Source organism: Callorhinus ursinus, unplaced genomic scaffold, assembly GCF_003265705.2.
Source record: "Callorhinus ursinus isolate GAN/ISIS: 27379988/994484 unplaced genomic scaffold, GSC_fseal_2.0 scaffold43, whole genome shotgun sequence".
NCBI classification, from domain to species: domain Eukaryota; kingdom Metazoa; phylum Chordata; class Mammalia; order Carnivora; family Otariidae; genus Callorhinus; species Callorhinus ursinus.
In genome coordinates this window covers 11,054,224-11,069,028 of record NW_027397105.1, presented here as the reverse complement: position 1 = coordinate 11,069,028, position 14,805 = coordinate 11,054,224, and the positions used below count along the sequence as shown (strand labels likewise).

The window sequence follows — 14,805 nt, the reverse complement described above, 5'->3', positions numbered from 1 at the left end:
GTCTCATTGAGCCCCCTTCCACTTACACATCAGGAAACTGAGGCCCAGAGAAGATCAGTGACTTGCCCAAGGTCACACAGCAAGCTGGGGTCAGAACGATCCACAACGAAGTTGCCTGATTCCTAATTCCAATCTCCACCTAGACCAGGCCTTGTCCAATTTTTCTTTCCTTCTCGGAAGTGAGTGACTGCATAGGGAGACACAGCAAGACCACAAATTGCTTTACAGGCTGCTGATAGCGGACATAATTTCTGCCACCCAGAAAACCATAGAATGTAGTAGTCAAGAGTTTGGGCGCAGGAGCCTGACTGACTGGGTTTGGATTCCAGCTCTGCCATGAATGGCTGTGTGACCTTGGACAAGTGACTTAACCTCTCTGGTCTGTTTCTTCCTCTGTAAAATGGGAGTAATGTAGTACCTCCCTCATAGGTTGTGTTACGCAGGGTAAGTTCATGCACGTAGGGTGAGGGACAAAGCCTGAGGGTAGGAGTATGTGGCTTGTGTGCGTGCACATGGGAGTGTGAACTCATGTGTGAGTGTGCACAAGTAGGAGGGCCTTGGCATGCATGCGAGTGTGTTTGTGTGTGAGTGTGTCAGGGAGCGAGCGTATGAATGTGTGGATGTGCATGTGCAGTTGTGAGTCTAAGTATACACCCGTGAGTGCTGGGGGATCTATACAGACAAGGGACAGTGTGCACGGTGTGGGTAAGCGGGACTATGTTGACCGTGTATGTGTGTGAATTTGCATGGAAGGGCATGAGAGGGGGTGATTAGGTGAATGAGTGTGTGTGTGTGTGTGTGTGTGTGTGCACGTGTGTGTGTGTGTATCAGCTCCTGCCTGCATCAGGGGACCCAGAAGCCTTCCCAAACAGGGGCCCAGTCTAGGAGACTGTATTTTTGGCTCCTGGTTTTTCTGTAAGCGACTCTCTGCCCTCCCCTCTCCCCAGGCCAGAAGCTGGAGCCAGAAGTCAGGAGGTCGGAGCTGGGCCCACTGGGAGCTGGGCCCAAAGAGAGGGAGGAGCCACCATATTTGCTGGGTGAATGAATGAACAAACTCACTCCCTCTCCACAGCTCAAGCTCCTGAAACCCAGGACCACCCTCTTGCTCCAGCCCCTCGTGGTGGGCTCTGCTCTCTCTGAAGTCACCACTCAGCTCCGAGGAGCACCCTGGAGGCCTGTCTACCTTGTAGGGCCAGGCCTGGCTCGGTGTGACCTTTCCTGAACCTAGGAGTCCCTGGGGTGGGCTGGGGGCACTGTGGGGGGCCCACATGGGATCCTCACCCGCTAGAAACCAAGGGGCGAGGCAGAGCAGAGTTTCTTCCTTTCCTTTTCGGACACTGTGGTCCCTGCACAGGGGCACCGGGCCACCTGCTGGTGTCCCCTCCCCCTCCTGGGCGGCGCTTACCTGCAATGCTCAGGAACTTGGACCTTGGGGAACTCTCCCTCCACATCAGAGCAGACACACCCAAACAAGTGTTGCCCATAGCCCACGTGGAACAGACATTTTTTTTGCCCTGAATTTTTTATTTTATTTTATTTATTTTAAAGATTTTGTTTATTTATTTGAGAGAGAGCGCAGGGGGGAGGGGCAGAGAGAGAGGGCAGACGCTGAACCGACTGAGCCACCCAGGCGCCCCTGCCCTGAATTTTTGAAAGAGGATTTGTATAATCTTTACAGTGTTGAATTTGGTAAGAACAAATTACTTGTTAGTGTGTAGGACCATGTGACGACTATCCCAGAATCCAGCTCGGTGCTCAGCACTTAGCAGGTGCTCAGGAAACATTTCTTGACTCAGTGGCCCTCGTGATTTGATTCTGACTTCACAGAGGAGAAGCCGAGTTGATTTTCCCAGTTGACATCATGTAGAGGGTAGCAGGTGCCAAACTCAGCAGGTATTACGTCTGATTTGACATTTTCTTCTTGTAGTTTGGAGATTCTCATGCTCCCATCAGGTTTCAATCCCTCTCAGAGACGGTAGAAACATGCACAGGCCTCCAGAGCCTCGTGGATAGAATGGGGCCGTCCAAACCTAACCCCCACAGTCAGTCTCCCTGGGCAAGGGGTGCCCCTCAGAGCCCCAGATACCAGCAGGGGCCTCTAAGAGCAAAGGGACAGAGGCCTGGACTTTCTCCAGGAGCAGGAGGTTCTCGGCCCCAGCATGCAGTACGTTTCCCCGGGCCTGTCGCTCTGCGGGGCCGATTCCCACAGTAGTAGCTCACAGCAAGCAGCTGTCTCTCCCTGTCCTTCTGATCTGTCATCCACACAGCAAGCCAGAGTGACCAGGGCCAGTTTCTTGGGTGTGTGATCAGTGCCATCCCATTTCCAAGTGTGAAAGTCCAGAGTGAGGCGTGAGCAATATCCAGCCCCGCCTGCTAGGGAAGGTCTCTCCTGGACTTCTCCGGGTGAATCCATCCCCCTGCCCCTCTGCATCCTAGCACCTAGGGCTTAAGAATAACTTCGCCTGGGCAAGTGGCTTTCTGTACGTACTTGTGACCCCCTCAGAGCTCAGAGGAGTGAAAGCAAACACCCAGGGCCCCTGGCTCATATGGGTCAGCTGGGAAGCAAGCCCGGAGCAGTCTGGCTCCAGAGCCTTGGCCGCTTGTAACCTCTCACAACCAGGTACCTGATCACGAGCCACCTGATGGCCAGATCACGTCCAGTCAGGAAAGGGGAGGCAGGCAGGCCCCCGGGGAGGGGGAATGGCATCTGAGCTGGGCCTGCGAGGGTCTCTCCGGAGGGAGGAGGGGGAGCAACCTCCTGCAGGCAGGGGGAACACGGAGCCAAGGTGCAGAAGCAGGGAAGGGGGAGAGAGGGCAAAGCCCGGAGAGGAAGTTTCAGGCCCGCAGGTACAGGCCAGGTGGTTTGGATTTTGATCTGATGGTTGTAGGGAGCTATGGCCAGTGTTGGAGCAGCATGGAGCCGCATGGAGCAGCTGTGCTGGGCGGGGAGCTCTGGCTGTGCGCTGCGCAGCAGATGGGAGGAGCCCAGTCTAGAGGCAGTTAGAAGGTCCAGAGGGGATGGTCACAAGCTTGGAGCTGCGTGAAAACCATGGGAAGGGGAAGACACCAGGAGTCACACAGTCAATGTCAGAGACGCCAGGGGGGCTGGGGACTCGGCTCCAGGAGGGAAGGCGCAGGGCCACATGCAATAGGCCAGCATCCTGGGGCCCCGCATAGAGCGGGTGCTCAGTAAAATGTTCCTCCGGTGACGGAAGGGAGGCTCCCTGTCCCTCTCCAGGTCAGCTGGGGCGGTGCTGTCCCCGTTTCCCACACCCCTCCTTTTGCACACCGTGCTCGCTGGCCCCGGAAGGACCCTGGCTGGACCAGTAGGGGCAGTGCCTGCCCACAGCTCCATCTCTGCCACGCACCCATATGGCTTCTCTCTCTCCATCCCTCCTCCCCCCTCCCTGTCCTTATCTCTCCCTTCCGTCTCCATGGCGACTCACCACCTCAGCTCTCGCCTGCATCCCAGCCTCAGCCAGGGATTCTGGGCCCGGCTCCGTCCCTCCCTCCTCCGGAGCCCTGGTTCCCGCAGTCCTGTCTCCTCCCCCTGGGGTGAGTCCAGAGGCAGCCTCCTCTTTCCCGACTGTCACATCTATTTTCCAGCTCTGACGAGTCCGGGTCGGCTCCTCTGGGGAGACCATCCCCCACCCACCCACCCTCCACCCGCCACAGCTCGGCCCTTCCAGGAGGAAAGCCATCCTTTGCGGCGGCCGATCTCGGGTCTCTGTCTTGGGCCTCCGCTCTCTGCGTGCAGACCTCTCCCCACTCCCAGCGCCCCCCATGCCGAGGTCCGCCTTGTCAATCATCTCCTTTTGTCACTGGCTGGGCAAACAGGCAAGTCCTGGGTCCTGACATCTGGGGGAGGGGCGGGGGGGCAGAATGGGTGGGGGTGGGAAAGGGCCACCTGGGGACAAGGGATGGGTCTGCAGAAGGGGGATGGAGGCCACTGAGACCCAGGAGGAAGACAGAAACCCGGATTCTTTTCTAGATAGCGTTTTATTCCCACCCCCCGCCCCCCATTTTTGTCTCCAAGGAGAGAAAACGGAGCTTTGTGGGAAGCAGTCGCAACAGTTGGTAAGTGGTAGGGCCTGCCGGCAGGACTGCTTCAAAGCCTGCTCGCTCCCCGTGGGTCCAGGAACCCGGGCCCTGTGGCCCCCGGCGTCCCGCGGGCTCTCCCAGGGGAGGGCCCGAAACTGGATCTGCTGTGGAGGGAGGGACAGGGACAATCTGGTGGGTACTGCTTGGAGACCAAATCCAGCTCCAAGAGGGAGGGCCGAAGGCATCATCTAAGAACCAGAGCCATCTGCCCCACCACCGGGGGCTCCCACCCTCTCCTTGTGGCCCCACGGTGTATGCAGGTGTCACTCCTGGGGAGGGGGAGGGTCCGGCTGAAGCCAGTAACTCCCGGTAGGAGCCCTTGCAGTGGAAGGCTGTGGGAGAGGGGTTTCGGGAAGGTTTGTGCCAGGCACCGGGCAGGATGCCCTAATGGCCCCATGAGCCCAGGGCTGCTAACCTCTCCTCTTGGCCAGTTAGGAAACGGGGGGCCCAGATCAGTCCGTGCAGGAGCCTGCCCGTGGCCGCCCGGGGTAGCGGTGGCGGCTGCAATGGGGCAGGGTTAGGACCCCATGCGGGTGCCTCCCTGCCAGGAGCACTGTCCCCACGGCTCTGCCGTCCCCGGCACTGGGGTGCAAGTCAGTGAGCTGGCCTTTCTGGGAGCACCCTGCCCCCAAACTCGCAGCCCGACGTACTCCCTGCATGCCCCCCCTAAGCTGCTCCCAACACCCTGCTCTGCCGCCCCCCACCCCCTCCACCCCAGGTCCCACACGCCATTCCCCAAGTTAGAGCTGGGCCTGGGGTCCCGGCCTGCGGTGCCCCGGGAGCTTCCTGCCTGCTCCATCTGCCTGGAGAGGCTGCGGGAACCCATCTCGCTGGACTGCGGCCATGACTTCTGCACGCGGTGCTTCAGCACACACCGTGTCCCCGGCTGCCAGCCAGCCTGCTGCCCCGAGTGCCGGAAGATCTGCAAGCAGAAGAAGGGCCTCCGGAGTCTGGGGGAGAAGATGAAGCTCCTGCCACAGAGGCCTCTGCCCTCCGTGCTGCAGGTCCGGGGCCCAGGCCTCGGTGCTGGGGCTGGTGGGGTGGTGGGGGGAGCTGGAGGGACCGGGGTCCGATCCCCGAGGAGCCCAGCGGCTCTGGCTCTATTCTGGGATGTCAGGGTGGGGAACAGAGTCTGGGGTCGGATGCACGCCGCACTTGGGGTCCCACTGGCAGCGCCTGGTGGCGCCGGGAACCCTCCTTCTCCTGACGCAGGAGACCTGTGCTGTGAGGGCAGAGCCGTTGCTGCTCGTGCGAATCAATACCTCTGGAGGCCTCATCCTGAGGATGGGGGCCATCAACCGCTGTCTGAAGCACCCCTTGGCCCGGGACACCCCTGTCTGCCTCCTGGCTGTCCTGGGGGAGCAGCACTCAGGGAAGACCTTCCTCCTCAACCACCTGCTCCGGAGCCTGCCACGCCTGGTGAGGGCAGGGCTGGGGCAGGGGGGCCGTTTAGGGGGTCCCAGCCTGGCATTGGGAGGGGAATGGGGGCTGGATGGACCAACGGATGCTCTCTTTTCTGCCTTGCAGGAGTCAGGGGAGGGCGGCTGGCCGAGAGGAGGAGGGTCCCTGCAGGGGTTCAGGTGGGGTGCCAACAGCCTTACCAGGGGCATATGGATGTGGAGCCACCCTTTCCTGCTGGGGAAGGAGGGGAGGAAGGTGAGGGGCATGAAGGGCACAGGAGGTGAAGATCGCGGGGCGGGGGAGGAGCGGGTGAAGAGGTTTGGGGGGATGGGGAAATCACAGACAAAGGGGAGGGGAATGGAGAAAGCAAGCTTTGGGGGCAGGTACAGGAAGATGCGGTGGACAGAGGGAGGGTTGGAGGGGAGCACATGGAGGAGTGAGGCAGGCCTGACCCCTCGGTTCATCTCCCCGCCTCCCCCACCCCCTGTACAGGTGGCCGTGTTCCTGGTGGACACAGGGGACGCCATGAGCCCCGAGCTGAGCAGAGAAACCAGGACCAAGCTCTGCGCCCTCACCACGATGCTGAGCTCCTACCAGGTGAGGGCGCTGTGATCAGGTGCCCCGCCCCATCGGCCCAGCTCCCGCTCAGCTTTCTCCAGGACAGGGACATCTCAGCCGGGGAGGGGCGGGGGGGCTGGCCCTGGGAGTGCCCGGGATGCTTACCCTGATCTCACAGATGCCTGTGTCTGGGGTCCCCCCACAGGTTCTGGGGATGCCCCTGCAAGGGAGGGATGTCCGCAGTCGGTGAAGGTGGGAACATGGTTTGTTCAAAAGGGAAGTCAAAGGTCCCCGGGAGCCGCTGAAGGTCCGCAGGACCATTCCCGGGCCTGCCTTCGGTCCCTCATGGCCAGCCCCGGACCTGCAGGCTGCGGAGGCCCCCAGGCAGGTGTTTCCCGGGTCCCGGCCCCACTGTCGGCCTGCGAGCTCCTTCCTCACCGGGGTCTTCCCAGTATCTCTTTGCCTTTGCAGACCCTCTTCCATCTTGTTCTCCTTGGTTCCAGATCCTCAACACCTCCCCGGAGCTGAAGGATACAGACCTGGAATATCTGGAGGTGAGGAGAAAATTTGGTCCTGGGGTGCCACCCTATCCCTGCCCTGGCCATAAGGCTAGGGGACTGGACCAGCCGTAATGGGGTGCCTTCCAGTTCTGGCCTAGCAGTTCGTGACCTGGAGCTGGGCTGGTGGGTTTGAGGGCAGAGGGTGGAGCACAAGATGCCTGGAGAGGCAGGAGAGTCCCAGAGCTGGGAGTATGGGGGATGGGGAGGGTGTGGGGGTGAGGGTGGGGGGTGGGGAGGGTGTGGGGGTGAGGGTGGGGGATCCCCCAGTGGGCCCAGAGGGGAGGAAGCCACAGTCCTTGGGGTGACCCAGCCATGACCCCTGGTGCCTCACCCCCAGATGTTTGTCCACGTGGCCGAGGTGATGGGCAGGCATTATGGGATGGTGCCAATCCAGGTGAGACATCCATTTCTGGACCCGTCACCCGAGACCCTAACACCCCCAGGCTGCTGGTGTCAGGACGCCTTCTCTTCCAGCACCTAGATCTCTTAGTTCGTGACTCATCCCACTCCAACAAGGCGGGGCTGGGCCGCGTGGGTGACATCATTCAGGTGAGGGGTGCGAAGGAGGGGAAGCAAGGGGGTTGGGGGGAGCTGGGCAGAAGGGGAGGGGAGGCCTGAGGGGGCCTGCGCTGGAGCCAAGAACAAGGAGCCTGGTCCCTGGCTCAGAGGTCTCCCCATCCGTCTCTCAGAAATCCTCCGGCAAATACCCCAAGGTTCAGGAGCTGCTCCAAGGGAGGCGAGCCCGCTGTTACCTCCTGCCTGCCCCGGGGCGTCGGTGGGCAAGCAAAGGCCACGGAAGCCCCTGCGGTGAGTGTCCCCGGGGACAAGGCCTCCCCAGCTTGCCCGCCTCCGGGCGACCCCCTGGCCCCAGCGAGCTTCTCGCTGCCTCTGACACCCTTTCTCCTCCCAAAGCCCAGCCCTGCTCAGCCCCCGGTCTCCTCAGCATGAGGAATCTCTTCCTCAGACACAGATGACGATTTCGGCCACCTCTGTGCCTACGTGGCGGACGTGCTGAGCGCAGCCCCCCAGCACGCCAAGAGCCGCTGCCCGGGGTACTGGAGCGAGGGCCGCCCCGTGGCCAGGGGGGACAGACGCCTGCTCACGGGGCAGCAGTTAGCTCAGGAAATCAAGGTGCGCGCACCCCCACGCCCGCCCGCCCCCAGGCCCCGGAGAGCCCGCCGCCCCCCTGCCCGCCCTCACCCCTCCCCTGATGTCCCCGCAGAACCTCTCCGGCTGGATGGGGAGGACCGGGCCCGGGTTCGCCTCCGCGGACGAGGTACGTCCCCCCTCCAACCCTCCGGAGGGTCTGGGGGGGCCGGGTGCGTGGGCCCTGGGATGCAGCCGAGGGCGGGAGCGGGAGGAGGGAGGCAGCCTGGCTTTGCCGTGGACAGATGGCCGCCCAGCTGCACGACCTGAGGACGGTGGAAGCTGCCAAGAAGGAGTTCGAGGAGTACGTGCGGCAGCAGGTGAGCCGCGCGGCCCCGCGCGGGAGCCCCAGGCCTCGGGCTCCCGGGCGGGCGGTCAGCGCGCCTCCCTTTCTCTCCGCCGCAGGACGCGGCCACCAAGCGCATATTCTCCGCGCTGCGGGTGCTGCCCGACACCATGCGCAACCTCCTGTGCACCCAGAAGGACGCCGTCCTGGCCCGCCACGGGGCGGCCCTGCTGTGCAAGGGCAGAGAGCAGACCCTGGAGGCTTTGGAGGCCGAGCTGCAGGCCGAGGCCAAGGTCTTCATGGACTCGTACACCATGCGCTTCTGTGGCCACCTGGCGGCCGTGGGGGGCGCCGTCGGGGCCGGGCTCATGGGCCTGGCCGGCGGCGTGGTGGGCGCGGGCATGGCGGCGGCCGCGCTGGCTGCAGAGGCTGGGATGGTGGCGGCTGGCGCCGCGGTGGGGGCCACGGGGGCTGCGGTGGTCGGCGGCGGCGTGGGCGCTGGCCTGGCCGCCACCGTGGGCTGCATGGAGAAGGAGGAGGACGACAGGGTGCAGGAAGGGGACCGAGAGCCCCTGCTGCAGGAAGAGTGACCAAAGGGGGCAAGGGATGCCAGGTGGGAGGGAAGGAGGCGCGGGAGGGGAGGGGTTGGGGGTGGTGCCGAGGGCCCCCTTACCCCCCCACCCCCACCCCCTTGGGCCGCGCTGCCGCGGTGGAAGTGCCCAGTGTCTGGGTGGCTGACTGAGCTGGACAATCGAGGTGGCCCCAGGATCCTAGAGAGAGGCCGTCGGGGGCCAGGAGGCTGTGTCCGGGGACAGCGAATAGAGTATAGGGCCTGTTTCTGGTGGCTGACCTGCCATGGTTCCCAGGTCCACTTGGCCCCAGTGTCTCCCACCAAGAGTGAGGCTCCACCCTCCCCACCCTGGCTTCTTTCCCCTGATGATCCGGGATTGTAGGAAGGCTGAGCAGGCACCATTCTGGAAGCGTCCCTTGGGGTAGAGAGGATCCGTCCCTTCACAGATGGGAGGAGAAGTCCCAGGTTGAGTGACCTTGGTGCTCAGGGGCAGGGAGCACAAAGGAGGGGCTGGGGTGGGGGGAGAGAAGGAGGGGCCACCCGGCAAAACCAAAGAGTCCAGATACGGTGGACAGTGGCCTGAACCCCGGAGTGGAGCCATTTGCTCTGACCACTCTTCCCCAAGCTGCCCCAGGAGGATAATGGTGGCCTCCCCGACCCTCTGCAACCCCAGGGAGGCCGCATGGGCACTTTGAATGGGGGTCCCTGCAGCTGTTCCCTCATGGTGGTGCCCTTTGTCGAGCCTGCTCAGACAGCAGAGGGCCCAAGTTCTTTCTGGAATGCTGTCCCCGCGATGGGTTAGATGCCAAAGAAAAACACCAGTAATTGCATTCGGCGCTAAACCAGGCAGCGCTCCTAAGTCTATGGAAGCCCTGCAAGGGACAGCAAAGGGAACACTTTCCACACCGGACACGAGCACGCCCTCTTTCCCGAACCCGTGTCTGCAGGAGACCTGGGTGCAGCCCTCCACGGGAACCCAGAGGGCCCAGCGCCCTGCCACAGGACAAGGAAGTCCTGCTGGAAGACTTCTAGGCTATTTACCCTGTAAAGTACTCATGGGCTCATTATATTAAAAAAATAAAATACGTGTGCTTGAGCCTCAGCTTCCCAGTAAATTATTGAAACAGGACTTGAATTCAGCCCCCAGAGGGCTTTGGGGCAGAGGGGTGGGGGGGGGAGGTGAAGGAAGGCACTCCATTGTCGGGACCTGTGGACAGGGAGAGGGAGGCTGAAATTCAAGAGATCTGGGAGCTGAGTGTCCGAGGCCCCACACGGGGGTTGCAGGAGGGCTCAGGCCAAAGGCCAAGGGCACAGCCACCTTCCACTAGGACTTGGGGTCCTGCTCCCCTAGTCTCTCCTGCCTCAGATGACCCTGCGAGCAGACTGTCATCTGGCATCTGTCCTGGCAGAAGGAGAGAGTGGAGGCGGAGCTGGGGAGTCCTTGCGAAAGCGTCGGAGGAAGGAGGACCCAGGCCCACCTCCGTGGGGGTCAGCCAGCCGCCGTTCACCTGCTGCTTCTCCTCTCCTCCTCAGCTCCCCATTGCAGAGTTAGAGCAGGGGCCACTGTGTCCCAAAGTCTGCCTTTTACGGAGAGGGGAAGTCTCAGCTAACGCTCCCCAGCTGGGGCTCCCCCGCAGATGTCAGCAGAGAGATTTTTTAAGGGCAGATGTGCTGAAGTCAAGATGCTCCTCTTTGGTGATTTCTTCCCTCTTCCCATTCAGCTCTAGGAAACAGTGCTGGGGGGACTGAGGCAGAAGGACGTGGTCTGGGACACATGGCCCAACAGTAGAAGCTTCAGTTAGCAAGCCGGGGACAAAATAATGACCCCAAAATAATCCCAAAGCCCGGGTTGGGGACAGGTGGGGTGAAGACAGAGGGCTGAGGGTCACTAATGTTTGGAGACTGGGCCAGAGGTGGGGGTAGAGTCCAGACTTTGTCCGGTGTTTGCCGAGAATGGCTTCCTGGAAGCATCTTTTGGGCCCTTCCATCATCATGTGGTGGGCCCATGAGCTACAAAACCTCCCAGACTTTGGGGCTGTTAGCCTTAGAACTTTGGGAGGGAGCTCCACAGAGTCCCCGAAGGAGGGTTTTGTCTAGCTAGAATCCCATCTAACAGGTCTGGAAGGAGCTGCCGTGGGCTACTTCACCCCAATCTTTGAATGGAAGTGAGCTGTCGGCCACGCGGGCGAAGGGCTCCACGAAAGCCAGATGAGTCATATTAAGTAGTTATTTGTCTTGTGCCTTTTAGTTTCAAAGCATCTTCCCAAACATCACCTTCCTTAAGTCTTGAAACCATCTCATGCAGCCTGTAGGGTACCCATTTCTACGGAAGCTCAGAGACATGGCTAGTCAGACATAAGCCAAGACTTGAACCCAAGGTTTCTGATGTCAGGTTCCTGGCTTAGGTGAGCCCTCACCCCACAAGTCTCTCCAGACTCCATGACCAGGCTGCTGGGTCCCAAACCCAATTAGGGGGCTTCCTGGGTTTCCAGCGTCAGTTCTGGAATTCACAAGAGCCCACATGACTCTGTGCTCAAGGTCCCAGCGGGGTGCTGAAGCCTGACTGATTTCTATGACCTGTTGAAGGTCACGGACTGCAAGATTCTCAGGTGACAAGTTTCTGGGCTAGAGATCTGGGGATTTGGCTTGCGGTTCCTGCTTCTGAGGCCAGTCCTCATGTTGGAGATGGCAGAACCACCACACAAAAGAACCTGCCTCCTTAAGTCCTGCTGTGGACTGAACCCCACCCCCAACCCTATTCATATGTTGAAATCTGAATCCACCAAGTGATGGTGTCAGGAGGAGGGACATTTGGGAGGTGATCGGGTCATGAGGGTGGCGCCCTCATAAATGGGATTAGTGCCCTTAGAGAAGAATCCCAGAGAGATCTCTAGTCCCTTGGCACCAAGTGAGTGCACAGCCATCTATGAACCAGGAAGTAGGCTCTCACCAGCTGCCACACCAAATCTGCTGGCATCATGATGTTGAACTTCTGAACCTTCAGAACTGTGAGAAATAAGTATTTGTTGTTTGCAAGCTACCCAGTCTGCGGTATTTTGTTGTAGCAGCCTCTTGACTGCAATGGAACAGGAGCCCCCTAGCTCCCCTTAAACCATTCATGCACTAAACCATGCCCTGAGCAAGGAGGAAGCTTCTGCTTGCATTAAGTGGATGAGATATATAGGTTTATTTATTACTGCATCATAGCTTATCCTAACCCTAACTAACGTGAAAATGTGCCCCTTGAAATGGGGCGAAAACCTGGCTGGGTGGTGGGCAGTGAGGAAACACAGTGCTGGATCCATTTTAGGTCATGATAAAACATTTGGTAAAACTGTCCCCTACAGTAACATGGAAGGCAGATTCTTGCCCTGTTGAGGAAAACATTTTTTTTAAGATTTTATTTATTTATTTGATTATTTTTTTAAGATTTTATTTATTTATTTATTTACTTATTTATTTATTTGAGAGCACAGAGGGAGAGTGAGAGGGAGAAGCCGACCCCCCCCCGCCCCGTGCCCCGCCGAGCAGACTCGTTGCAGGACTCAATCCCAGGACTTCTGGGATCATGACCTGAGCCGAAGGCAGCTGCCTAACCGACTGAGCCACCCAGGTGTCCCAAGGAAAACATCTTGAAAAATAAAATCTGCCCACCCAGAAAACCCTCCTTACTAATAATGTCAAAAAGGAATAGTTCTATTACTGAGTAAGCATTAACTCAGACCAGGCTGTGTCACAGGTCATCTGCTAGTTAAGACATAAAATGTTTTTTAAATTTTTTTTAATGTTTTATTTATTTATTCATGAGAGTCAGAAAGAGAGAGAGAGAGAGGCAGGGGCAGAGGCAGAGGGAGAAGCAGGCTTCCCGTCTAGCAGGGAGCCCGATGCGGGACTCGATCCCAGGACCCTGGGATCATGACCTGAGCCGAAGGCAGACGCTTAACCATCTGAGCCACCCAGGCGCCCCTAAGGCATAAAATTATTAAGACAGAAGAGAAATCCCACCACTTCCATGTAGACAAGCAAATACGACCCTATGTGCATGTTCTCGGGTATGAGCACTTGTCGGGCAAGAGGACTCAACAGTCCCACTTGCTATACGTGCTTTCAAATTCACTCTGCATTCATTGGGTTGAATGATCACTCTGTGGTCATTGGGGTGGCCGTCTGTGCTAGTTAATGACCTCTTTCTGAAGGAAAAATGAAAATTCTTGTACCTCTATGATGAGCAGGTAGTTGAGATGCCTCAGCTGGATTCCCACGATGACAGGGAGATGGGGCGCTGTCTTCCTTGATGCTGACATTGAAAAGATATGGGCTCCCAGGCCCTGCTGAAAAATCTTCCTGGGTTTTAATTCTGGTAAGAGGCTTATTTAACCTTTAATAAGATTTGCATGCATACCAAAGGGACAGAGGAATTCTTTACAGATACAAGTTTTCTCATGGAAAAGTTCTAAGAAAAGGTGGGGGAGAAAAGATCTCTTTCCTTTTGGAAAGGAAATTCAATCTTATTTTAATTTACCCTTGCAATTTTCCCCTTTTGTCACTATTTTAATGTAACACTATAACTTCTAATGATCTCCATTGCTGTTTCTACCTTTCTCTTGGCATTTTGCAGTCATTGAAATATTCAGCGATCCTGTGGTAAAATGCAAAGCCAAGTAATTATCAGAATCACACTGGGATGAATTAGAAAATTTAGTATGATATGGACTTGTGGAAAAGTCTTCAGATGTGTATACCAACAATAGACATATTTATTATTTAAAGCAAATTCTTGATTATGTAAGGGAGGAAACAATATCTTTTCCTTTTTACTCGTTAAAAACAAGACAACAGGGCGCCTGGGTGGCTCAGTTGGTTAAGCGACTGCCTTCGGCTAGGGTCATGATCCTGGAGTCCCGGGATCGAGTCCCACATCGGGCTCCTTGCTCGGCACAGAGTCTGCTTCTCCCTCTGACCCTCTTCCCTCTCATGCTCTCTATCTCTCATTCTCTCTCTCTCGAATAAATAAATAAAATCTTTAAAAAAAAAACCAACCAAAAAAAAACCAAGACAACAGGGGCACCTGGGTGGCTCAGTTGGTTAAGCGTCTGACTCTTGATTTTGGCCTAGGTCATGATCTCAGGGTCGTGAGATCGAGCCCCACATTGGGCTCCACTATAAGCGTGGAGTCTGCTTAAGATTCTCTCTCTCTCCCTCTGCCTGCCCTTCCCCCCACCCCGCTCGCACATGCTCCCTCTCCCTCTCTCTAAAAACAAAAACAGTAACAACAACAACAACAACAACAACAAAACATTAAAAACAAGACAACGGGTGCAAAATGGAGTTGCTTATGCTAAGCCCATGTTACCAAACTGAGACTTAATTAGAATTTCAGCTCTTCTAGAAATTGAACCTTAAACCATTCAGGAATTACTTGATCAGTAACTAGTTAGTTACTGATCAAGTAATTGATCAGTATCTATCAGGTGTATCTGCCTGAAAGACCCTTAGCAATCCCCTAAAGGAAAATGACCTTGCAATAAGCAACCTGCTTTTCTGCCTAGTATAACTTCCTCATTCTTCTTCCCGTCTGCCTATAAAAGTCTTGCGTCTCATATGGCTCCTTGGAGCTCCTTTCTGTCTGCTAGATTGGATGCTGCTCAATTTATGAGTCATTGAATGAAGCCAATAAGATCTGAAACATTTACTCAGTTGACTTTTTTTTTTTTTAAATACTCTTCTAAATTCTTACCTAGGGCCCCTATAGCGAAAGACAGATTAATAAGAGAAAAGCATACAAATTTATTTAATGTAAGTTTCATGCTGCATGAGAGTCTTCACAAGAAAATGAAGACCGGAGGAAGTGGTTATGCCTGAGTGCTTTTATGCTAGGTTTGATGAAGAGTGGAAAGTTGTGGAGAAGTATGATGGAAGGAGAAACTAAGCAAGGCCTGTTCATTCCAATTCCTCTTCCCCTCCCTTCATCTTCAGAGATAAGGGTGCTCCTTTCCTCTGGGTACAAGGAGGGTGCCTCTCACATGAGAGTTTCATGACCTGTTTTAGGGGAAGGTCAGAAAGCCTTTCCTGAGCCTGCCATTTCTCAAATTCCTTGAGCTTCAAATCCTCTATATGCCAAGCTGCCATTTTGCAGGGTATGGGGTGGGGTGGGGGAGAAGTGTGTCTCAAGTCCCGTTGAT

At 57.1% G+C, this 14,805-nt stretch overlaps 1 protein-coding gene across 2 annotated transcripts; it reads left to right on the top strand.

Moving 5' to 3' along the window:
- Nucleotides 1-3,639: 3,639 nt before the first annotated feature.
- On the top strand, nucleotides 3,640-9,712 carry RNF112 (ring finger protein 112). 2 transcript variants are annotated; one of them, XM_025863876.2, is made up of 14 exons: nucleotides 3,640-3,837; nucleotides 4,037-4,077; nucleotides 4,820-5,105; nucleotides 5,314-5,520; nucleotides 5,629-5,757; nucleotides 5,995-6,099; nucleotides 6,564-6,614; nucleotides 6,958-7,014; nucleotides 7,095-7,169; nucleotides 7,310-7,427; nucleotides 7,585-7,751; nucleotides 7,843-7,896; nucleotides 8,012-8,086; nucleotides 8,172-9,712. In XM_025863876.2, exons 1-14 carry the CDS (start codon nucleotides 3,784-3,786, stop codon nucleotides 8,640-8,642), a joined length of 1,890 nt encoding a protein of 629 aa, XP_025719661.1. In that variant the 5' UTR covers nucleotides 3,640-3,783; the 3' UTR covers nucleotides 8,643-9,712. The 2 variants fall into 2 exon arrangements, with proteins under 2 accessions (XP_025719661.1, XP_073737894.1); XM_073881793.1 differs by having other exon boundaries at nucleotides 3,705-3,837; nucleotides 7,591-7,751.
- The last annotated feature ends 5,093 nt before the right edge of the window (nucleotides 9,713-14,805 follow it).

Excerpts from the sequence above, each read along its gene's own strand:
- RNF112 (XM_025863876.2), top strand. The coding sequence starts at position 3,784 with ATGCCGAGGTCCGCCTTGTCAATCATCTCCTTTTGTCACTGGCTGGGC. Across the intron at positions 7,428-7,584 it reads AGGCCACGGAAGCCCCTGCG|ACACAGATGACGATTTCGGC; the intron begins GTGAGTGTCCCC and ends TCTCTTCCTCAG. Across the intron at positions 7,752-7,842 it reads AGTTAGCTCAGGAAATCAAG|AACCTCTCCGGCTGGATGGG; the intron begins GTGCGCGCACCC and ends ATGTCCCCGCAG.